Source organism: Tyto alba, unplaced genomic scaffold (assembly GCF_018691265.1).
Source record: "Tyto alba isolate M040663 unplaced genomic scaffold, T.alba_DEE_v4.0 Super-Scaffold_28, whole genome shotgun sequence".
Taxonomy (NCBI): Eukaryota; Metazoa; Chordata; class Aves; order Strigiformes; family Tytonidae; genus Tyto; species Tyto alba.
The window spans coordinates 8,680,915-8,705,996 of NW_024881302.1; the positions used below are offsets into that span (position 1 = coordinate 8,680,915).

The 25,082-nt window shown below is 38.2% G+C and overlaps 2 protein-coding genes across 3 annotated transcripts in view; one reads left to right on the forward strand and one right to left on the reverse strand.

The window, feature by feature from the left end:
• Positions 1-17: 17 nt before the first annotated feature.
• USP42 (ubiquitin specific peptidase 42) lies at positions 18-20,371 on the forward strand. Of its 2 annotated transcripts, none has more exons than XM_042798472.1 (17): positions 18-187; positions 3,785-4,019; positions 4,785-4,985; positions 6,238-6,348; positions 6,510-6,612; positions 6,780-6,847; positions 7,001-7,071; positions 7,598-7,680; positions 9,802-9,913; positions 10,318-10,458; positions 10,663-10,763; positions 11,226-11,364; positions 12,029-12,760; positions 13,132-13,220; positions 13,877-15,373; positions 15,856-16,149; positions 18,774-20,371. In XM_042798472.1, exons 2-16 carry the CDS (start codon positions 3,794-3,796, stop codon positions 16,136-16,138), a joined length of 3,957 nt encoding a protein of 1,318 aa, XP_042654406.1. In that variant the 5' UTR covers positions 18-187; positions 3,785-3,793; the 3' UTR covers positions 16,139-16,149; positions 18,774-20,371. The 2 variants fall into 2 exon arrangements, with proteins under 2 accessions (XP_042654406.1, XP_032839473.1); XM_032983582.2 differs by lacking the exon at positions 18-187 and adding an exon at positions 329-913.
• A 623-nt stretch (positions 20,372-20,994) lies between these two features.
• Positions 20,995-25,082, reverse strand: part of CYTH3 (cytohesin 3) — a 52,879-nt gene continuing 48,791 nt past the window's right edge. The window contains exon 13 of the mRNA XM_042798306.1: positions 20,995-24,541. Within this exon, the coding sequence (XP_042654240.1) occupies positions 24,469-24,541 (73 nt within the window). The 3' untranslated portion in view covers positions 20,995-24,468. The remainder of the gene's footprint in view (positions 24,542-25,082) is intronic.

The following is a 25,082-nucleotide window of genomic DNA, read 5'->3' on the forward strand; positions in this document are numbered from 1 at the left end:
CCGCCGCCGCCTCCTTTCCTCCCCCCGCCCGCTTGCCCGGCCGGCGCCGGGCCCCGGATGCAAGAGGCCGGCGGAGGGACGTCATTGTTCCCCGACGGGCTGTAACAGTAGGCGGAGCGGGCCGGGCTGAGGCGGGGGCTGCGGCGAGGGGGACCCGGCAGCGCCGAGTCAAGCGGGGCCGAGCCAGGTAAGGGGGCCGGGGGGGGAGCGTCGGGCCTGGCGGCGGCCTGGCAGAGCCCGGCAGCGCCGCGTGCGCTTCCCTGCCTGGAAATCAATGGGCCGGGGGGGAGGGGCCGGCCCGGGAAAGGGAAGGGAAAGCGACCGGCGGGAGCAGCCGGCTCAACCCAACCCATTCCACCCCGCCCCGCCGGGGCGCCGGCCGGGCGCTCGGCCGCTGCCCTCCTGGCTGGCGGGCAGCCGGAGGGGGTGGGACCCCCGGGCGGGGCGGGGCGCCGTCCCCAGCACGCGGCAGAGGGACCCAGCCCTGCCGCCGCCGCCGCCACCACCCTCTGGGCCGGCGGGACCGGCCCCCCTCCCGGCGCGGCGGGGCGGCGATGCCCGGCGCGATGCTTCCGCTCCGCTCCCGCCTCCTCCGCCGGGGTCCCGGCGGTGCGGGGACTCGGCGTGGCTTCCCCGCGTTCTGGTGCCGGCGGGAGGGCGGCCGGCACCCCCGAGTCCCGCGGCGTTGTTCCTCGCTGGGCGAGGCGGTGGCTCCCCACCGGGCCTGCCGCCTCCCGCTCCGGGGGTCCGGGAGCGATTCGCCTCCCCTTCCCCACCCCCCCCAAGCCCCCCGCCGGCGCCGGCTCCCCCACCCCGCCGCGTTGCCATGGGCACGGAGTCGCCGTTGGGGCGATACCTGCCGCGCGGTTCAGCCTCCGGACGGGCGCTAAGGCGCGGGCTCGGGCCCGGAAAGGTAAAGCCGGGGCGGGGAGGGCGGGCGCTGAGGCGACACGGCCCGCCGCTGGGCCTGCCCCCGGCGGGGTGTGAGGGGCACGGCGGCCCGCGGGGGCCGGGGAGCGCGGGGTGGGTTGGCGGGCGAGGCGAGGCGGGGGCTGGCTCGGAGCCGTTCCGCGGCCCCCACCCCCATCTCGCCTGCGCGTCGGGCTCGGTTTGGTTTTGTTGCGTGTGTTCGGGCTCTGGCCGCTCCCGAGTTGCGGACATGTTGTGTGCAGGCGTGCCGTGCATGTCTGTGAAAGCAGCCTTTTATCTGCTGGTGTCAAAACGCTTTCAGGAACCAAACCCCTCCAGAAGGGCAGAGCAGGGGGTGGCCAGGGTGGGTGACTCAAGCTTAGCGCCCGTCATAAAGCCCCTGGGAGACGGCGGCGGCCCGGCAACCGGCTGCCCCCGCCGCGAAGGCGATTAGTTGCCACAAGAGCCGCCGCTGGCCGGGAGCTCCGCCGGGCTCCGGGGCAGACGACGGGCACATCGAGTCACCGCCGCGCCCGCATAACTGGCTTCTCGCGATGGGTAAAGTGATAATTAATTTCGCGTTTCCTGGCTCGGTGGCTGGATTATTTTTTAATGAAAGTAAAACTAGCGCGGCGTGTGTTTGGAGTGTTTCTTCGTTTCCTTTTTTTTTTTTTTTTTTTGGCTTACCGTAGCGTTGCAGGGTGCAAGTGTAGTTTGTAATCTAGAGCTGTAAACGTGCCTGGTCTTCACAATTATGCTACAGTAGTTTTCTATCACTCCTTATTTCTACCTAGGTATTTTTGTGTGTGTTTGTTATTTTTTTACAGTCGCTGCTGAAAATGTTTGTTTTGTGATGAGATAAATGCATTATCACTACTCCCTGGTTAAATTGCAGTTTTTGTGAATGGGATCTTGTGTAAAATCTTCCTGAGCGACTTTATTGTATGCAAAGTGGAGACCAAACATAAATATTTAGATCCAAGTCATAACTGATGTGTTTTGTGATGAGACTGCTGAAAGAAATCTAAACGATGCTCATGCAAAACTCCAAATGGGAGGAAAGTAACTGTTTTATCTGCATAACTTTTCAATATCCCACTGGGAAAAGTCTATTGCAACATCCGCACAGGGAAATAACACTCAAGACACAGGACAATGTAAAATTATGTTCAGCAGTGGTATAGGAACAGAATCTGTATGTTGAACAATGGGAGAGGAAAAAATGTCAGTTTGTAGTTTTTGTACTTCTTTGTCAAAGAAAATGTTATGTCCAAGTTAATAAGTATATTGACATATTTTGAAAAAGTGGTGGATCTGATTTGTTCTTACTAGTGTTGATACTCACTGTTGTGTAGTGTTTGATATCTAGTAATCTATTGATTGGTTGTCAAAAACAAATTAAAAACCACATAAGGCTTCCCTTGTTGGTCAGTATAATGCTCAGTCTTTTTTGTGATAATAGTGTTCCGTTTGCCTCTCACTACAGTCGTGATTCTGGGTTTTTGTCTGGCAAATATGCTTTAAATATGTTGTTGAAACACTTTCCCTTTCAATCAGAAAAATGAGATGCCACTGATATTTGCAGATTGAAATCTGGATCTTATCTGAAAATCACAGAGCCTAAGAACTGTCATCTTAGTCTTCCAAATGGACAGGGATGTCAACATTTCTCAGTAAAATTACAGTGAATTTTCCACTTTGGTGTATTATTTTATTGGAAATTAAAAATGTGTATAGAGTGGATAAAAATTTAAAGGGGAAAAGATATCGTTAAAGGCTTTGCACATTCGTCCTCTGTGGGACTAGAAGTTCTCTAATTTACTGTGCTTTGGTTTTAATCTACCTTAAGTTTTATCAATAGCAATCAAGTTGTGCCATAAATCTGAAACTGCTTTATGCTCTGTTCTCTCAGTTATTTCAGTATACAAAGCAGCTTATGCATTAAACCCTCAGTTAAGTTTACAGTTTTCCTAAGCTCAAAAAGACCCTCAGTGCTATAGTAAGATGGTAGCAAAAATTTAAATATAGAAATCGATAATTGATCATTCAGCGGCTTACTATGCACACACAATTAAACATATTTAGAGAGGTATCATCTTGAAACTAATCAGCATCTTTAAAAGGACTTAATGTCAGTTACTGCCTTTGTCCTTGAGAACTGAGGGTTTGGTTTGCTTTCTTTTACGTTTGGCATTTCCTTTTTATAGCTTACGTTCCTCTGTTGTTTTGCCAGGGAGAAATGTACAACTCTAAGTAGAACTGAAAATGATGCTTTTTGGTTCAACTGTTTGGTTGATAGTAAGAGTTGTAAATGTGATGGGTGCAAAATATCACAAATACTGCTGCCAAAATTGTATCCAAACAAATATTTCTTGGAGGGGCAGAAGAAACCCAGGTGGAAATAAATTTACAACTGTTTTTTTGCTCTCCTTTCCCAAGATTTCTCAGAGCTATATCCCATCCTTAGTGTCTCAGAGGTGTGTGGTTCCAGGAGTGAAAAGATGGGCCGTACAGTTCCTCCTGGATCTCAACAGGCCAGCACTTGAAAATGCCACTACTCGCAGCTCCTTTTTTTAAAAAAAAGGTCTTCATAACTGTAATGGATTAAAATCCCATGGAAGTATAAGAAATGTCATCAGTCATCAGCTCTGTAGAAGTTAAAAGTAATATTGATACAGTTTGGATGGAAAATTCTGCTTTGTTTGTTTAGTTTTGGGTTGTTTTGTTTTTGTTTTATTTTTTAATCATTCTTATCAGCTATTTAGTTCTTCAAGTTATTCCTTCAAGACTAAGTGACAGGATTTATCCTATTATTTTCTTTCCAGAATGCTTCTTGACATTCTTATGTCAACCAGAACTTTTGCCTCTGTTACAGATATGAACGATGACGATAGTTAACAAGCCAAAATCTTCTAAATCTAAAAAATCATCAAGGCGGTCTGACAAGTCTAAGAAACCCCGTACCAAAAAAATGACATCACGCACTGCAAATTTGGGCCGGGTACCACCTGTAGAAGATACAAAGAAAGTTTCTGTTGACAAAGGACCTGGCGGTGCTGTTTATTGTAAATCTTCTCAGAAAACTAAGCCTTTTGCCCAGAGGGATCTAGGTAAGTGTGTCTTTTGTTCTTCCCCCTTTTTCTTAAAAACAAAACAGGTAGAAAATGCAGTTTTTATTTGTTGTGCTGCTATAAAACAAGACTACGACAAATAAAGACTTGAGCTTCAATTTTGTGAATCCCCTAAGGCAAATGAAGGGAATGATGTTGCAGAACTTAGTTTTATTTATTTACAAACAAATTGTAACTTTGTTTTGATCTATTTACAATCAATTATGGCGAGCTTTTTATAATACACAGACGTACCCAGGTCTTTTCTGTTATGCATGGAAAAGTACATTTTACCATTGCTATTCACTGATTCTGTTACTCACAAGTCTTTGAATGATAACTGCTCAGGAAGAGATCTGGGTTACCTTCTGTTCTAGTTACTTGCTTGTTTTTCTTAGTTCTTATATTTATTGCCATATAATTACAAGTGTAAGTTTGTGGTTTAAATTACAATAAGGTAAAAAACAATACTTGAACTAATAATCAGATGAAAGACTACAGATGGCAAGAATCCTGGCACAAGTTACTAAAATCAGAGTGGTAGTTTGTCTTGCATTAGAAGAATTAAACCAGATGAATAAACTATTGTCCAAAACAGTGTGTTGACCAGAAAATTCGAGTGGCAGTGTGTTAAAACTGTGAATCTTACGTATTTGTGTTTGAAGTATAGCTTTTCTTCCAGGTGCTCCTGCAGAATGCTACTTTAAAAATACCCTTTTTAAAACAAAAACAATACATCTCTTCTAAAATAGAATTTTCTTGCAGTTGTTAACGATGGAATTGCCCCTCCACAACGGATACTTTTTCCACCTGAGAAAATCTGCATGGACTGGCAGAATACACAAAGCGTTGGAGTTGGGCTGCAGAATCTTGGCAATACATGTTTCCTTAATTCTACTCTACAATGTTTGACATATACTCCTCCTCTTGCCAATTACATGCTTTCCCTTGAACACACCCAGTCATGTGAGTACTTTCTAACATGATTATAAATCTGTTGGACAGCTCTGAAGGTGAAAGAACAAGTGATTCTATGAAGAAACCTTAGTTGTCCTATTTTTATCTGTAGAAGCTAGCTGCCTTTGAACATGATCTTAAAGGTCTTTTCCAACCTAGATGATTCTATGGTTATATTAACAGGAGGCTTAGAAGAGCATATAAAGTACATTTGTTCATGTAATGTGCCATGGTGAAACTTCCAAAGAAGATAATTTCTTGCTTCATATGGATAATGAAGTGCATTGTGAAGTAGGGCATTTGATGAACATTTGGCATTTGGCTTTCCTGTTGGTAGAAAGGTGATAAAATTGAGGATGTTAGTGTTGTAGATTCTTGGTCTTCACAGCCTAGATACTGTAATGCACTAATACTGTGATGAATGATAAGTTCACTGTTGACCCTTAAAAAAAAAAAAAAAAACAAACCCAAACCAAATCACCCTAGAAAGCACTACTGGGTAACTCTTACGAACTAAAACAGAAATTTGTGTGGGACTACTAAAATTTAAGACTGATTTTATTCTAAATAAAAGCTTGTATTTTTAAAATAGTTGAGAATATTTATAGAATTTGTGTTCTTTGAGTTTCATTTTTTCACTTGAATTTATTTAAGCCTGGGAGACTCTTTTCACATCCATATATGTGTATTTTTACAAAGGCACCTGTATGCTTTCTAGTCTCGTGTCTTAGTATTTATTCGTAGAAATTTAACAGTGTTTTCTTACCATATATAAACATAATTTCAGTAAATCCTGTTGAATAAAGGAGGGCAGAAATACTAATACATACATTACTTTAATCTTTCCTTTCTCCCAGAGGATTCTTAGCTCTGTGTCATGCAGCTCACCTAACAGCAGTGTTCTGAAAATAACACATATTCTCTCTTAGTGCTGTATCATCAATGTCAGTATTGTTTCCTCATATATTCTGCAGTCTGCGGAGTTCACATTCTTGTCAGTCTGCAAAAAAATGACATTCCAACAGTTACTTAGATTTCTCAACAGAAAATGCAGTTTAATACAGACTTAATTGACATTTTTACTCTATACAGTTCTGCATGTTATCACAAAACTGTTGGGATATTGACACCTTAGGAGAAGAGAATGTAGCATGGAGAGTGGACATTGTACCTATTACTTAAAGATTATTATTTCTTAGGGGCTTCTTAATAGTGATGTATAGTTGACTAGACTGGGATGCTTTCTTCTTTGGCTCTTTAGGTCATGAAGAAGGTTTCTGTATGATGTGTACCATGGAAACTCACATTAACCAAGTCCTGTGTTGCTCTAATAATGCCATCAAACCTACATCTGTTATCAATGGCCTTAAAAGTAAGTAATTTCACATGGTTTTATTTTTTGACATTTTTTAATTTTTCAAATAATTATTTGATGCATATAAATGATTTTGATACTTTAAATAAGAGATTTTAGAAATATGAGTTTTCTTTCATTTTATATGAGATAAATATAATAACCTTCTTATTTATTAGGAATAGGAAAACATTTCCATTTCGGCAGTCAAGAGGATGCACATGAATTCTTATGCTTCACTGTTGATGCTTTGCAGAAAGCTTGCTTGAATGGAAGCACCAAGTAAGCATAAACAAATTAAGTTTCAGATGTTCTCTAGCCACTCTTACTCATTTATTTACTATCATAAACTAAAATCTATGTCCTTGGTTTTCGTAAAAAGAAAAACTGTTTGAAGAGTTAACTCAGTGCCTTAAATCTTCTGAAGTCTGATTGTAATTTATTTCTAGGTTGGACAGATCTTCTCAAGCCACCACACTTATTTATCAAATATTTGGAGGATATCTAAGATCCCGAGGTACTTTTTTAAAATCTTACTGTCCTCTCAACTGGTCTGTGTCTTTTTGTTTGTAGTAAAGAAGTTTGTAGTTTGAGTAATGTGTATTAATAATTTAAATTTGCACAGTTAGTCTCCATCACACATTGTTAAGCATTTGTATTTTGATTCCAGTAAAGTGCTTGAACTGCAAAGCAGTTTCGGATACATATGAGCCATTCCTCGATATTACTTTGGATATAAAGGTAAGGTGTTTTGTGAATATGGGTCAGGATGTGTAGAGCTTTCTAAATTTAAGTCATTTTATTTAAAAGCATATACTGTTAAAACAAAAGGTTGGTGGTGGATGGGGGTGAATTGGACTTCATTCTTCTGTGGAAGCCATGTAAATGATGTCCATGTTTGCATTGGATTTAATCTGGAAAAATAGTAATTGTATCTGTACAAACAGTAATACTATCATACTTTTTGGTTCTGCTACTTCAGTATACATGTATTGTTAAACCAGTGGGTTTGATTGTTCTCACTGATGCCAAAGCATACCACAGAGGCTTTCTGAGGCATTGCAAAATTTATTATTTTGAAGTTGAATCATTTTCAAATGAGGGAAATGCTCCACGTACTCTGTTCTTGCCTCCTTTTTCACTGTGTTTGCTGGCTCACAGTAGGTCAGTTAAGTATGAACTAGCAAGGTTTTCTTGTAAACTACTAGTAAGTTTTTGAAATTTTGCATTTCCAGTGATTTAGTGCTTTACTTTCTTACTCATCCAGGCAGTTACATCTGTCACCAGAGCTCTAGAACAATTTGTGAAACCGGAACAACTGGATGGTGAAAATAGCTATAAGTGTAGCAAGTAAGATTATTACTAATTACACTGTAATACAAGATACGTGTTTAATCTATTGCATGATTTAGAGCATAAGTTATCTTTTGACTTCATTTACAAACAAATTATTGAGACACAGTGCTCTGTTGTTCTTTCATTTAGTTTTGTTTATACAAGTAATACACTGAAATAATTCAAAGCTCAGAAAATAATGTTTGTATTGTAATCAGTATTTTATTCCTAGTACTTTCTACATGGGGGCTTGTCAGCCTTTAAGTGTCAGGTTGCACACTGAAATACTCAAATGGCCAGAAGTTAAATGACATGTCTGATAAGTATCAGTGAGCTGAAGCAGGAGCTATGGAAAATGATTTGGGGTGTGAGGCAGCATCAGCTTCCTGAAGGTCCTAGTGTTTGCTGTGAAACAAAGTGAGATTGGGTCTCAGTGAATGTGAACAGGCTCAGTGATAATTAACATTAGCAACCTCTGCTGGCTCGCTGAACAATGTCTTGCACTGTTCCTGAATTGTTAACCTGTGGAATGCCTTAGTCTGAAATGAGCCACTCTAAACCTAATCTATGCTTACTGAAACCATATGGAGTTAAGATGTCCTATATGCTGATCAATATGTAAAATATTTCTATGTATGTGAGGGCACTGAACATTTGTATATGGTATTTTGGCAAAATAAGTTATTATTCAAACATAAACTCAGAAAAGCAAAAACCATCAGGCTCAGTTCTGAACATTCCTGTCTGATCCTTCTAAATGAAAAATGCAATACCTGCTTTTTGTTGTTGGAAAACTAAGTTAATTAACACATTTGAATGCAGATGTTGAATGAGCATCCAATAGGCTATTACAACAGTTTAATCTGGGTTTCATTTTAGTCTATGGATCCATGCAAGCAACGTGTAATATATGAATTCTCATAGTTTACAGATTATGGCTGAGGAAGAGTAAGATAACTGTAATAAGCACATCCAAATTGCACAATCCTTCATTAATGTGCAGGATGATGAGTTTAGTCACACATAAAACCAGGCGTTTCAGTCTTTTTGTGAGCTTAAAAATAAAGGTTTAGCATATGTACAGTATCTTTTCCATTGCTGGTAAACTATTCTATTACTTTTAAGTTTTTCCTAATTGACATTTTCTTTTCTATCATGAAGTTTTCTAATAAAGATTACTGCCTCAAAACCTTGTACGTAATTACAAGTTTCATAGAATTTTATAAAACACTTTTTTGGCTTATTCTGGGTGAGTTTTTTTTGTTCATAGTCATTCTCCATCAGTTTGGAATTCTCTGTCTTGTATTTTGACATAAGAATCTGGAAATATGCTATTTAATTCTTTCTATTTGTTAACTATCACCAGTGTTTCTCCTGATGATGTAAACTCAGGTGTTGCAGTCTTTCTCAGTGCTAGTGGTTGAGTTTCACAGCTTACTCTGTAGGTTACCTTTAAGTGTGCAATGCAACAAACTTAGAATTAACAATTTAGTTTCAAAGAATTGCAGATAGTTTCAGTGTCTTTCCAGACAACCTCAGTACATGAAGACTTACTACTGTCCAGTGTCTCCCTCCTCCAGAATGACTGTTTCCTTCCAGTGCATTTTTTACATTGATCTATGATCCATTTTGGAAATTACTTGCAGTTTCTAGTCCTGAGGACCTAGACTCTCTTGTTCCACTTTTAATATTGGCATTCCTGCAGAAAGTTGAAAGAATGTATCCAGGATCTGTGTTCAAAATAGCCACCTTGGTGTAACAAGAAATGGTACCTTGCCTCACATTCTGGTGATGTGCTCTGGTGAGAAGTTCCTGGTCCTGCTTTGCTCCGAGTTGTTGGAAAGCCTTACCTTTTTGGCATAACAAAGATACATGTTCAGGCATTTGTTTGGCTATCAAAAGATAATGTTTTAAATACTTTATTTTTTGTTCTGTAGAGCTGTCCTCTTATATCCTGCTATCTTCTCTCTATTAACAAACCTGAAATGCAGTGTATGGATTTATGAAAAGAAAAAACATATTATGCAAGTAAATATCATTCAAATAGCATAAGCATGTGTGAGAGATGAAAACCTGTTTGACCTTTTGGGGGTAAAAGCATAAGCTGTTAAACATTTGTCTGTGCTTGTTTTTAAGGTGTAAAAAGATGGTTCCTGCGTCAAAGAGGTATACAATACATCGTTCTTCCAATGTTCTCACAATATCACTGAAAAGATTTGCGAATTTTACAGGTGGAAAGATCAACAAGGTATATTTACAGCTGTAATGCACCTTTATCTCCTTGGAATGGTAGATTTCCCAAAGATGAATACTCATTTCAGTGTTGTTAATGTTTGCAGGCAATAACTATAGACTAATAACTATGGTCTAAGAAAAGTTGATACAGCAACTATGGCTTCTTCTTTCTTTTTAATAACAGTAAAGTTCCTTGTGTGACCATAAGAATCTACCTTATTCTTAAAGAGCTAATTTTGTAGAAAACAGTTCTTTGCAACTTATTAAATTTTGTTTATGAGAATAGGTATTTTAAAATTATATATTTCATTTAAATATATTCATATAATCCTAGGCTGTGTTTTTAGAAGTGCTTTTCTCAGGCTGTTCCCTAAAGTATTTCAGGATAATTTTTGGATCTTTTTGGTCTGTGTTTAGGATGTAAAATATCCTGAATATTTGGATCTTCGAGCATATATGTCCCAATCAATTGGAGAACCACTCATCTATGCTTTATATGCAGTTCTTGTACACAGTGGTTTCAACTGTAACGCGGGACACTATCTCTGCTTCATAAAGGTAGATACTGGCTTGATTTCTAACAGGGTAAAATCTGTGCTGACAAGTTAAAATGTTACTGGTAACCACTGTTTTTAGGGGAAAGGGTTGCATTATATGTTTTGTTTGATTTGTTCTGGTTTGTTTTGTTCTCTAGTGTTCTATCTGTGATGTCTCTTGGAAAACATGTAATTTATCTAATGATATCATTGTCTTTATTTGCAGGCCGGTAATGGACTTTGGTATCGAATGAATGATGCCTCAGTAGACCTTTCTGATATCAAAACAGTTCTCAATCAGCAAGCTTATGTACTTTTTTATATCAGGTAATAACAAATACTAAATGTGTTCAGAATATATTTACTTTCTGGTTATTGATATTTTTCTTCTTTTCAAGCGTTTTTCCTTCTGTCCTTGGAAAAGATTACTATTTGTATAATTCAGTTCTGTCTCGCCTGAAATTCCCCATGTCATATACTGTCTTTGATTGCTTGGCCTTAAATTGCTGCACTTGTGTACATTGCTATATAACTGCTCTCTCTAGCTGGCTAATTTAGAAAAGAGGAGAAATTAAGGCCATAGATGGTGTAGGGATGAGTTATTGCTCTGAAAAGGATAGTCACTGTAGGAAGACCGTTATCTAATTTTCAGTTTGTAGTCTTGGTTAAGTCTTCTGTACATGTCTTCTGTGTGATATAAACCGTTCCTATAAAATTATAGGATGTGGTTTAATCCAATAATAGGCTGAAGGAAAAACTCTAAACTAAGATCACTGCTCTTTTCCCAAGGCGCTATGATTTGACGCTTGGAGAACGTGCTTTTTACTTACCAGCACCGTCTTATCCCCGTTCATTCCTTGGTCAGCGGGGTGCTAATAGTAAGCAGGCTGGATTTATGGGACCACGACTTCCTCCTCATATGATTAAGGTAACTTGAGCGGGGCAGATAATGGCACCAAATTGATACTGGGTTTTGGTATGTTTTTGTTGTTGTTGTTTTTTAGCATCTGAGTTTTATTTTCCCTCCCACACTGCAGCTTTCTTCACAGTCCTCATGCTACAGCCAGAATTATTCAGTGGCTAATCCTAAATTGTGCAGCCATGCTACTTTATTACTTCATACTTCCAACTCAGCTTTCTAAAGCACTGAGAACTACGCTCCTGCGACAATAAGTAGTCTATTAATCCTTAAATAATTAAAAGTAAAGCTTTTTTTCCCGCCTATCAGTGTCACTTTAGCTGGAACAGTGAAAACAAATTGTCTTGTTCCTGAGTACCAGAACAATTATTCCAGTGTTTTCAGGGAGTATTTAAAGAGGAAATTAAAGCTATTTGGGAATAACTTTAGTCAATGTTAATTTCTTTAGGTGGGTTTCAGAAATGGTGCTGATTTGATGCCAATATGCAGAAAACAAAAAGCAGGAATTAAAACACTTGTTAGACTTGCATTTATATTTGAAGGAGGGCGTGTTTTCTTCTTAGGTGTTGAGGCAATTGGTAGAATTATCTAGTGGGAGAATTTCATATTTTAAAAGTTTAATTGCTGTGTGTTTGCAAATACCCATCTTGCAATCTCTTCTTTTTAAATACAGAACTCAAGTCGTTTAAATGGAAATGGACCCGTAAAAGAGGATCCAAATACTGTTGGTGTCACCCTAAAAAGGCCATCTTCAGCTCCGCCAACAGCTTGTGTTCAAAACTGGGCAATTACCAGGTCTTCAATTACAGATCCGTCAAAAAACCAGAAGATCACTATCAGTATTCATAACAAATTGCCTGCACGTCAGACTGTGTCACAACCTGCCTGTTCTATCAGTGCTGCAGAGGATGAGGATCTAAGCAAACCTGTTCCTTCATCCACAATTACAAATTCTTCTGCAGCAGAGTCTACCTCAAATGCATCTACAATGTCAGTTGCTACTAACGTTTCCAAACAGGAAGTTCCTGATGAAATTTTTGTTGAGCCAGCAGTGAATGGAAATCCTAAACTCACCTCTGATAATGCAGTCCTTTACGGTGCAGAATCTTCAGGAAAATCTGAGGAGTCGAAGGGCTTGTTTAAAAGGAATTGCAACATAATATCTCCTAATGGAATTTTGATTGGAAAGGTGGTCCGTACATTGCAGAATTCCCATTCTTGTCAGAATGCTGAAGAAGAAAGATCCCAGCACGAGCTGCCAAAAAATGACTCACTAAATGGTGCTATTAGTTTAGATAATGAATCTAAAGAAAATGGACTGAAACTTGATGATTCCACTTGCCAAGTCCAACCTGTTAAACCTTCTGAGATTTTCTTTTCTAAAACAAATGGATTGTTCGAAACAGTGAGTTATGTTTGTTCCATCTAGGATTTCTCACCTATGATGTATTCAGTATTCAGGAACATTATAATGTTCCTAATTCATGTGAAATACTGAGAAAACGGCATAAATTTCATCATAATGCGTTGTGCTATTATCCCATTAGAATTTGCAGAGCTGAGCTGACGTATGAGAACACAAGAGAAGTTCAGCTGAGATAATATTCATAAATTTCATAAATATACTTGGGGGTGGTGAGTGGGGTGATGTATAAAATGGGGATAACACATATAACTCAGTGATCTTTAACATCTAATGTAGAAATTTTGCAAGCAGTAGTTTTCTACTAAAGGTAGTATTTTTTCTGTCTGTTAACTTCTACATTTTACTTGTAGATGCCTATAGCTTTGTCGCCAGTTCCTCAAGAAATAATCTTAGAATCTCTTGCATACAGCCAGTTGAAAAACTTGTCAGAGGAAATAAGGTAAAATTAGTACACTCGTATTACAACCAGATTTCATACAAGTTTATCATTGTTTTACTTGTCTACTAATACTATTTAATATAAATATTTAAATCAGTACAGAGAATTCTACACTGTACATCCAGAATTGCAAACATCAGCACTGAGCATATATTATTCTCATACTAAATACAGGCAGATGCCTCTTGGAAAACTTTTGTTTCTTCATAGAATGTTTTTCCCTTTTTTTCCATTGTCTGGAATACTTTTTCTATTCCTCTTTCCCTTTTTCTCCATCCTAGGATGTGTGAATGTAAATTCTCACCATCTGCTGTCCCATTTTGGGGAGACAGGGAAATCCACGTGTTTACTGTTTTTTCAGTTGGGGGGAGAGTAAATATAGTGGGTTTGGCTATTCTGTTGATGTGATTCAGAGCAGCAAGTGGAGGGAGACAGGTGTGTTGGGTGTGGATTTTTTAATGCAATACTTGCAGAACCAAGAGAAGAAAAACATCTCCTCTGGGAGCTGAGGAAGGTGCAAGAATAGTTTTCTAAAGGGAATGTCTTTCAGAGTTTTCCAGTAGCCACCAATTTTTTTACTTAAGGGGATTTTACACTTAATGTTCATCTTCCAGATGGACTTTTTCAAGTAAAAAACTTGTTTTTATTTTGTGCAGTGTCCCTGGACCTCAGAAATCTTCTGAGAATGATGCTCTTATGGAAACTGTAGTGATGGAAGCACTGTTTGCCTATGAAGAATCCAGGAAGCTTCCTTCCAACTTTACCTGTGAGGTTGAGAATCTTTTTAGTCAATCGGATTCTGAAACCATTTCTACCAAAGAAGAAGTTACTGAAAGTATTATAACAAAAGCCGATAGTGTGCATCCCAATATCAATGGTCAGCACAAGGTCAGGAAAAAATCCTTGGACACTGAAGATGAATTCCTTGGGCAGTGTGAGTCTGAAGATAGTAGAGACAAAGACAAACTAAGAAGATCAAAAGAACCTGAACTCATTTCAAAAGAAAATCCTTTGTACATCAAAGGGTCTCCTGAGGGCCAAGAGAAATTAAGGCAAACTTCCTCTATCAAGTTTGACATTGAATATAGTTCTAAAAAACTTGCATCTCTAGTTATTTCAGATAAATGCCAAGATAAAATGGACATTTCTAATAACTATGTAGAGGTACCACCTGTTAATGACTCTTCTATTTCAAAGCTGGATAAAGTTTTGGAGAGTCAATTTTCTAGAGAAAATGAGGGACTGAGTAATAAAAAATGTGAAGAAGATAAACATAGGAAAAAATATAAGAAAAAAATATATGACTCTAAAAAAACTGACAAAGAGCACTACCGAAAGAAGAGAGAAAACTCAGACACTGAGGAGAAGGAGAAGCAAAGCAGAAGCAAAACAGATGATCATTCCCACAAGAGGAGATGCACTCGCAGCGTGGAAACAAATAAGCAGAATCGTCATAAGCAGGAATATTGCAGTGAAAGCAAGTACAGATCTTCCCATAATGAAAGAAACAGCCCAAACAATGGCAAAAGCTCAGGGAAATATTCTCGTTATAGATCCCGAAGCAGAGAAAGAACAGAACAAGACAGGAATAGGTATTATCATTCCAAAGGAGAGAGAACTTGGAGCAGAGAAAGATACTATCAAGATGAACCACGGAGATGGGAAAAATGCAGATATTACAATGATTATTATTCTTCCCATGGAACAAGAGATGGTAGAGAGAGAAAGTCCTCTCATTGTGATAAAGACTTTGACAAATCAAGTCAAGCTTACAACAACAGGTCACATAAGGATTATCATTGCAAAAGCAGATGGTCTCACAATACACTCTCTAGAGAGGAAGATGTACATCACTTTAGCAGCCACAGAGCAAACTTCCATCATTGTTTAGTACCTCAGCAGCAATCTGAAAAATATTCTCGTGAAAGGCACGCACTTCCACCTGTGTCAGCTCATTCAAATTTTGAGGACTCTTCCCGGGAAAATGGGAAAGAAAAACTAAGAAATTACAGAAAAAAATATACCCACACAGAAGGAAGCGGAACCGATGTGGAAAAGAAATGCCGAAAGATAGGTGACCAAAGAATGAAAAAATATAAGAAGGTCAAGAAGAAAAAGAAGTCCAAAGATAAACATCGAGAGAAGGATTACAAGTAAGCAAGGATTCCAGCATAATCAGGAATTTTTTCCTAATTCTTTTCTGGGTGTTTCTCATGTCTGCCTTTTTTTCATTGTTTCTAAGTTATCTATATAGCATAATCTGGCTGGGGATCAGGTCATTAGGTTGGTCAAGTGAAGATAGGAAAGATATTGATGAATTGTTTTAGAACACTAGATCTGGACCACGTAGTTAGAATCACATCTGCACACCATTCTTGATTAGGTTGCAACAACTATTTTTTTAATTCTGCATATTCCACAACTAGCCCCTGTTAACGGTTTGTGTACAAACCAGGACCTACTGTCCTTCAGACTGAGGGCTTAAGTTTGCTGCATCTAAAGTTAGATGTGCGGAAATTACCACAAAATAGCTGACATGCTGCAAGTCATCACCTGTGGTAAAATAGGTAACGTTTCATATATGCATCAAGTGCCACATCTGTTTTTCTATTTTTAACTTGCATGTTTCCTTCAGAGTTTATGATTTGGATTTCTCTGTGCTCCGCTTTGACAATGACAATCGCAAACGTAAGAAAAAGAAGAAAAAGAAGAAACACATCAGGAAACTGAAAGGCTTCTTGGAATATTTAGATACTCGTTTCCAGAAGAAAACATGGGAGAAGGAGGAAGTATCCTGTCCTCCAGGCGACTATTTATGTGAGCAATACAGAAACCAGGGCAGTAAACAACCCTACAAGGAAGGGAGGCTTTCTGGTGCAGGTGAAAGCAAGATAATACAGTTCCATCACATCCAGTGAGTATGTTAAAGGTAAGGGACCACCGGGTGTTTGCAGGACTCCTTTTTACTCACATAGACATTATTTAAAACAATCTTTAAATGATTGTGTGATGAAATCTCTGCTTTATATAATGGCTTCCAAACAGTCTGCATTAAGACAAAAAAAATTATATAGGCTTTATTTTTTTCTCTATTTTTAAACAACTACTAGGAAAGTCTGAAAAAAACCTGCAAAGATATTGAAAGGCAAGTAATTTTAATTTGATCTGATGGTTAAGTGGCGAACAAGGGGGAGAGATGCAAGATGCCAAATTCAGTCCAGCTAACTAGGAAGAAAAACCTTGGGCAGCTCTATCTTGAAAAAGAATCAAGTAGGTAGACAAGGAAGTTCAGTAGCCAAGATGGAAGATGGTGACATGAGACTTCCAGGCTAGTAATACTGTAGTGAAACACCATCTTCCAAAAAAAGACTGCCACAGTAATTGATTTAAATAAAATACCAAGTTCAGGTATTTCATAACATAGAAACAGTGCTGACTGCTTATTCAGAGTAACATAAGTTGGTGACAATACTGAAATACTGTAGTTTCAGATGTAGATGTGCCTTCAAAGTACAGTTGTTAATCCTTCAGAGAGTGCTTTACAATTTAACACCTGGAGAGTGCCTTTAATTTCTGCTATTGTTTTATTCACCTGTGGTGGTTTTTTATTAGTACAGGCTTAAACATACAGAGAAGTGAGCTGATGAAACAGCTCTTTCCCAATTTTTAATATTAAAAAAAGTCAGGTGCTTCTTATTAAAAAAAAATAAAATAAATACAAACTTGAGTGCCTGACTGAATTTACACTGAACTCTTTGCTGTTGCTTGTCATAGTCCTGACTTGAGCTTTCAGTAGATAATGCCTTTTAAATTAATTAGCTGTAGAATTATGCAATGAAGAAGATTGCACACTGCAACAAATTCAACATCTAAAATAAAATTTGACATTTCCTATGAAATTTTTCTGAATAGAAGTGTTTATTATAAAAAGAAAACCTTCTTAAATGCCCATTATCTGACATAAAGTCAGTCCCAGTTACTCAGATATTTTAATAAACAACCCCCCCAACCATCTATTTTACTCTTATAGATCACTGAAGTAATCCCTGAAGAAGACAGCTCACTATCCAAAAGCCAGGGGGCTTTTTCCAAATTTTTGACATTTCATACCTACCCACGATTTAAGAATTGGGTTAATAGTCAGTGACAATCTTGTTCATTAATGGCCTAGTGTTGAAAATTTCATCCTGGCATAAAACCCAAAAGAATTAATCTTCTTGCATTACAGTTAAACGCATTTCACAATTTGGAGATGTTTAATCTTGGAATAGATTTTTATTTTCAAAAATGTCATGTGGTTTCCACACGGAGGTAAGTTGCCAGTCAATAGATTCTTGCATGGAAAAGTTTGCTTAAGGCAAAGAGGGAAGTGCATTGGTGGAAAAACGATGATTGCATTTCAGGGCGTAGACAATCAAAATTTTTATTCTGAAAATATAGTACGGAGGGAAAGCTGATTGTTCACATACTCTTCTTGTAAAATTTATTGTGAGTTTTATCTCTTTAACAAGAAAAATTTAAGGACAGGATTGAGGTCTTTCAAGTACTATTGTTGTAAAAATAGACTTTTTTTTTTTATGATACTCATGTCAAAATAATCCTTATTGCACTAAAAGTGTCTCTGTTCTAGCTGATAAATCAGGAATCAAACAGAAAAAAATGCATCTGCTCTAATGCTGGTTTGGCTTCAGTGAATTCTCTAGCCAGCAGATGGCAAACTTGTTTTTTTTCCCAACCAGCCAAAAGTATAGTAGGAAAGTAAATGTCTTGCATCTCATTACACAGGTCAGGGGCATTAAGATTACCGGGCTATGTAGGTGAGAGAGATGTTGATTGATAAATACCATGACAGTACCCCGCTTTGATACATTTCTTGCAACACAAGTGGGATATGAGGGCTGTGAAAAGCAATTTCTTTAAGTCTTGAGAATTTTAGTATTTCATCAAGTCCACGGATGTTCATTACCTTCATCTTGTGAAAGGTCGATCTTTTTAAAAAAATGGGTCTTAAGTAGGATTTTCTGAATGAGGGAATCTAATCTCAAAAAAAGCCACTTCAGCAGTGTGTTCTTAGAGTATTGAACCTCCCAAACAAGCTAGGGACAGACTAGGAACAACTGAGAAGGAATTGTTAGGTTGTGGCTCTTCACCAGGACTTATGTTACTTTGAATAAATTCATATGGATGAAAATGGCTAGTGATAACTTGTAATTTAAGAAAAATCCAGGTAAGATGGGAGGAGTAGGTCATTTTCTATACTCCTACATCTTCTCTCCAGCAAGTTTCTAAAGGCTTGGGTTTGTGAGTAGGATCTGGTCAGCTTGACCACAAGATGGTTAGTAAAACAAGGATGCTGTCTAGGCAAAACTTCAACAAAATTTCATTTACCTAAGATCTACCATTTCCTATTAAAGTGGGTAGCTTTGTCCTAATACTCGGTACAGTTGGAGCTGGGCGCAGGTTTGAGACTTCTTTTAGAAATCAAACCATGGAGCCATTGTTTTATGCTGAATGTCATGACAGGGAGTGATATTGCTTCCTTTTGTCTTTCAGATGCGGAACTTATTGGTGGAAGCCTTCAATACTCAAACTAAACCTACCATCAAACCCGACAACTTTTTACCATCAAACCTGACAACTTTTTACCATCAAACCCGACAACTTTTTACCACCAAACCCGACAACTTTTTACCATCAAACCTGACAACTTTTTACCATCAAACCCGACAACTTTTTACCACCAAACCCGACAACTTTTTACCATCAAACCCAACATTACCAATATTGACCATCAAAACTTAAAATTTATTATGAAAACAATTACCATCAAGACAAAATCCAGTCATAAGTGGTGCTTAACATTTCTGTACAGAATTTTACCATGAAAGAACTTTTTTTTAGTTTTTAACTTGAGACTTTTTTAAAATATACTTCTAATCCAAAAGGGTGGAAACTTTTTACAACTGCTGAACATTGTAAACTACCACATAAATATCTCACTCATGTGAGATAAGGCCCTGGAATAGACCATCTCAAATGCTGCTTAATTACAGACTCAGGTTGACTTTATGTTATTCATGTAATGTTACTCCAAGTTAGACATCTGGTGTAAGAGCGACCAGGAATTACAAAAATTGCAACTGACAGTCTGTATATTTAATTTAAAGACTTATTTAAAATTTCACAAGCTCTCAAATAACTAGGGTTTTGCAAGAGCTTCATCTTTTCTGTGATGTCTGACACTAGAAACTAATTTACTTCACATTTGAGTTATATTCAAGATCTGAAGAAAATCTTCTGGTTTTCAACATTGTGAAACAACGAATATGCAGTTCTGAATGTATCTCTCAAGACTATTTGTATACTCTTCCATATGTTTTTATTACATTTCCTTAATATACTGTCACTTGTCTTAAGTCTCAGTTGTCTGTTTTGTCTCTCTAAAGTGTCTAGTTACAGACAAATTCATACTGTGATTTTTATTTTTATTATTAAATGCTATCAAACTGTGATGCACTTATTATTCACTGGTCCTGCATCAGGAGATGAGTGGGGAACCTGTATTAAATACAGTTCATCTGAATAATCTGTCTGGTTTATACAAGCTGTGTTGTTCAGAGATGTCTAAAGTTTGATCTTTGTTTTTTTAAAGATAAAAAGCACTTGCCCCACTGTAAATATATAGCATGTAAAATTTATATAGTATATAAATACAGCAAAGTTAAAATGGATTTTTACTTGAGTTATTTAACATGCAATATGTCATGTGAATTGACAGCTTTCAGAGTGTGTTTGATACTCAAGAAATCAGATCTTCCTTTCAGTGGTAGGTGAGAAGATGCTGTCGGTGTGACCCAGAGAAGATAAGTAACTTGGGACTTCAGCTGCCTAGACAAGAATGCAGAAGGCTTTCTCCTTTGAAGTTAAAAGCTTCCAAAACCAGGCAACAGGTTGGAAGCTCACCAGTAGCTTTTTCCTGTGTGCGACACTAAGTAAAGAAAGGAGCAAGGTTAATGTTTTACTAAATACTTAAGGTAATATTTTGGTACATGGAGAACACCATAAAGCCAAACCATAAGTGTACCCTGCATAATGTTCCTATGGCAACAGTTATGTGAAGTTACATAAAGTAACATGACAAAGAAACCACATACCTTTCCTGTATCTGGCTTTTTTTTCCTCTTTTGTCCTCTGGCTCCAAGATTTGGTGTCTTGTCTTTTGTCTGATGAGTAACTCCGGCATAAATGTATAAAAGGAGTTGAAATGTTGACTGCTGAACCTCAGAAGCAACAACTGCCTAAGCTAGTTAACAAGCAGTGACTGGAGGGAGGGCAGTTCCTGACGGCTTCAGAGTGAGCTGTGGAGAAGCACACTGGGCAACTGCAGCAGCGTTAGCTATTGCTAATTGGGGGAGGTCTAATGAATCTCTAGGAGTAGAGATCTGATTTCCACCCCCCCACACCCACTTACATTTGACTGAAACTCATGGAAGGGAACTGACAAAATACCTCCTTAATTTAGGGTGGCACTTAAGGGAAACCAGCTCTTAATGGAGCAACACTCATACTTGTAGCATCCTTTACTGAATCTGTTTCGCAGTTAAGATTTTTCTCTCTGAAAATTTAAATCTGATAATTTAGTGTGCCTAAAGGTAGGGTAAAGAGGCCTTTTACTTAAAAGGGCAGTTATGCTGTAAAATTGAAAATCTCTCAGAAGAAAAAAAATCAGTACTTGCCTCCCATTATTCTTGGTAAATGAAGAGCTATACAATAGTATAGTTTCACACTTTATTTTTGAGAAAATCTCCAGATGTAAGCAAAAGACCTTAATGATAAGTGAAAACATTAATATTGCAGTGGATTTACAAAGAACATCACATTTTAAACAATGATTGATACAGAGTATTCGTCATGCAAATCACTTGTATACACCAAGTAATACTTATATCAATACATATCTGTACAGTATTTACATTTTGTATTTAAACTCTAGCTAGAAATATTTTCCAAGAAAATATAGAAATGGAACTGGTAAGCCACAAGTCTTAATTTGTAGCATTTGGTCTACAATAGACCTAGCTTTTCCAGCAAGCATATCTACATAGATATGTAATAAATCTTAAAAATATGCATTGTTTTTATATATGAAGCATTATAAATGCTGCTCAGTTTACAAAGGTTCAGTTTTGTACCAGTTTAAAACGGTTCAAAATGTTAAGTGATGTAGAGCTTATTTTGTCAAGAATATTGTAAAATTTAAGTCAGTCCAGCTGAGCTTAAGTATTATATACAGTTCTCTCCCTAGACTGCACTGGCAACGTGGCTGATGTTAGTGGCCAAATGGTTTAGACATTGCGTGAAGCCACACACATGGCAGAAGCAGTAGTGGCTCTTGCTGGCCCCTGCAGATGTAAAGGGCAATGTGAAAAACAAAGAGCTGAAGAATTACGCAAGTTTCAGTGCAACAGGAAGGGAGAAGTCTGTTATTCCCAGAGGACTTTTCCTCAGCATGGCCAAACCATAACAGACACTGCTTTAGGCCACTGAGCAGCTTGTCTTAGTAGCTACCCCTGGACTTGAAGCCCAATAAAGAAGGGAAAGGTTGAGAGATTTTTCTTCACCCTCATGGATAGTACCTGATTTGGCCGAAATTTTCACAAGCCACTTTGTTTTACTGGCCTCGTGGCCAGTGGAAATTCTGGGCCAGTTTCACTCCCTGGTAATACTGTTACAAAGAACATTTGAAATCAAATATTATCACACCCAAGAATGCTATTCCATTAGCTTTGGTAAATTAAACAGATATATTGAGCACCACAAATAGCTGTTTAAGATGCCGCATTTTAATGCTAAGAAATAATATCTTTCCTGATATAATATCCTCAGTTACATGTTACTCTAAATAATTATTTCTGATGGATATAAGAGCTTCAAACTAAATACAGCAAATGAACTCTCAAGGCATTTCCTTCATGCTTAGAGGCAGACATCCTCACCTGGTTAAATAAATAGATTTTCTTGAAGGTGATATTTCAGAAGATAAGAACTGATACAAAAGTGCTTCATGGCTTATTAATGTTTTCGTAATCTCACATTTCTCCAGAAATACTTTATTTTCTGCTTTTCACCTTTACACTCATTAGTACCACTGATTCTGGCTTATCACTACTTGCATTACAAACCTACTTGTCCAAAGCTGACATATGCATTGCTTGAAAACAAAAGGTGGAGTTGTGGAACAGAAGACTCAAAACAAGTGATGTTAGTGGCTCTATAATCACACCGCTTTGCAAACGGGACATACAGCTTCAATCGTTTCTATAAAGAGTTTAAATGTGTTCTATTAAGTGAAGAGGTCCCCACACTGATACTTACTCAAGGATTCTATGTCCTTTGGTTGCGTTTTATCCCCTTGAAAGTACTCGGATTTGAACATTCAGCCAAGTAGACCGCTATTCCACACTCTCTGGGGAAAATCTAAGGTATAAAGAGGTTTACTTTGTTCTTTTCCTCTCAGCCTTTTTTGCAAACATGCAGTAAAGCAAAACATTCACAGGCTGACACCCCATACAAAACCAGGCAAATTAGTAAGGCAGGAACAATGAAACACACTCTCCCTTATAGTTAAAAGGAGATTTGGAATGGATCAACTTAGTAAGTCTGTGGTTTTGCCAGTGCAGCCTATTTCCCTATAATGTATCCAGAAATGCTTCCGTAACTCCAAGAAACAAAATTGCTTTGACAAAGTATTGGGTCTCCAAAGCATTCACTGGCACAGTAGGCACGGCTCAGGTTCAAGAAGTTTGTGAAAAACTGAGTATTAACAGAAGCAGTAGGGTCCAAAAAACACCCTACTTTTTGCCCCCACTGTGGAATTAGGGGCTTTACCTTAAGACTAGTATGTACACTATCAATAGAAAAGCATTGTAGTAAAATCTGCCATAGCAGTTTACATGTTAGTGAAAAACTATCAGCAGGACCACAGAAAGATCTCCCACAAATTACAATAACAAAAAAAAAAAAAAAAAAAAAAAAAAGACACATGCTTGTGGGGCAGCTTAGTTGCACTTGGTAATCAATGTGTAAGATTTTATATCTTAAGTGAAAATAAGGATGTCAATTTTTTCAATTTCAACTGCTGAAGCACAGATCTGAAAAATCGCCTTTAAGAATGCAATAAAAATACTGAACTTTTCGGTATGTCCAAAGTTTGTTATCAAGCAAAGGAATGAATCATGCTTGCATAACTACCTAGGGCTGTATCTTACAGAAAGATTTCACCTTCCTGGTTTTTCCCTTTAAAAACATTAAATGCATGTGAAATTATTTGGGTGAGTTTTCACATGAAAAGCCTAAACTCCTGCAAGGCTTGTCATCTTACTCCTTTAGTAGTAACTTAGTATTAAACTACAATGTATCTAAAACGTAAGAAGGATGTTACTATATAAAAAGCAGATTAAACCAGCCATTAAATCTTACTGTGAGTGTATGGGCAGACAGGAATGAGTTTTAGCCTACTGGCAAATATCAAACCTGACCTGTAATTAGTGTCATGGCTACAGACTCAAACCTTTGCCATTGGGACCTGGGTGTGTTTCAGTGTGTATCAACCAAACCCTTTGGCACGACTAGTTAACTATGTAGCTGCCAGTCTACCACTGAGTGGCATTTCTGAAGAAGAAGAAAAGCTATTTTCATAAAGGTAGGAGAGCGAATCCTAAGTGAAAGCTGCATTCAGCTGTTCATTCACTGTGAAACACACAAGACTTGAAAACTGATACTGAGATGGTGGGGTTTCTGCCTACAGAAAAATTAAGTGCTAGATCACGCTGCACTCCACTTTTGGTGCTGCATTTTAGTGAGAGATGAAAGTGTTATAAACACTCTTCCTTTTATGGGAAATGTCCTCAAATAACAGGTATAGGACATTTTACTGTTAGCCTCAAATCCCTTCCCTCCCAACCCAAGTACACTGGAGTTTGACTAATGTAAGTGAAAACAAGGCTTCCATGTTTTCAGTTGAATTAAGTTCATTATAGTCATCCTCTAGGATCTGAAGCTTACTTCAAACTATATGCCAATAATTATTTACCCTGAAAGGTCTTGCAAAGTTTTTATGTCATAGTAAAGTGTATATGTGTAAAATTTACAGCTACTGTTTTCATTTAGTTTGTCCAATTTTTACATTATCACTCAACTGTATACTCATTTATAGGTTGATGCAGGTATACAAGTTTCTGATCATGTTCTATTTCTTATTTGCAATCCTTCGTTTCCTTGTTGCCAGCATATCATAAAAGGGATCTCTGCTGATACTTGCTCTAGAAGAGAAAAAAGGAATCGTCAGTTTGGTTGACAAACACCTGTTTTTGAAAATCTAAACTATTTTGTTCTCTTTCCTGCAGATGAGTCCATGCTCTTAATAAGATAATGGATGGTTGACTTCTAAGCATCACAAATACTTCTTTAGAAAAAGATGCTATTTAGCTGTGATTTCTTAAGAGTTCATACCTTCATCTTGACCATTCTTTACTTCCTTGTGTGTCTGCTTTATAAACCTTCCAAGATAAAGTCAAGCTGTGAAAGTTTAAGCATGCTCACAGTGCAGCTTTAAGATACATGTCACTATAGTTAATCGTTAGGTGAAGTAAGAATCTAGTAAAATTAGGGTTCAAGACGATTCACACAAGGCTTTACATTTGCTTAAAAAAAAATTCCACATTCTCCTCATTTGAGTTAGTAGCACTACTTCCTTAGGACCAGACAGTAACAGGAGACTTGTATCTTGATCCATCAACCTCACATAGCTTGTCATTAATCCTAGAGGACATTGTGACATCAGAATTCTTCAAACAAGTTAGA

Coding starts and splice junctions, on each gene's coding strand:
- USP42 (XM_042798472.1), top strand. CDS start 3,794: ATGACGATAGTTAACAAGCCAAAATCTTCTAAATCTAAAAAATCATCA. Junction 4,020..4,784: donor TTTTGCCCAGAGGGATCTAG/GTAAGTGTGTCT, acceptor ATTTTCTTGCAG/TTGTTAACGATGGAATTGCC. Junction 6,349..6,509: donor TGTTATCAATGGCCTTAAAA/GTAAGTAATTTC, acceptor CTTATTTATTAG/GAATAGGAAAACATTTCCAT.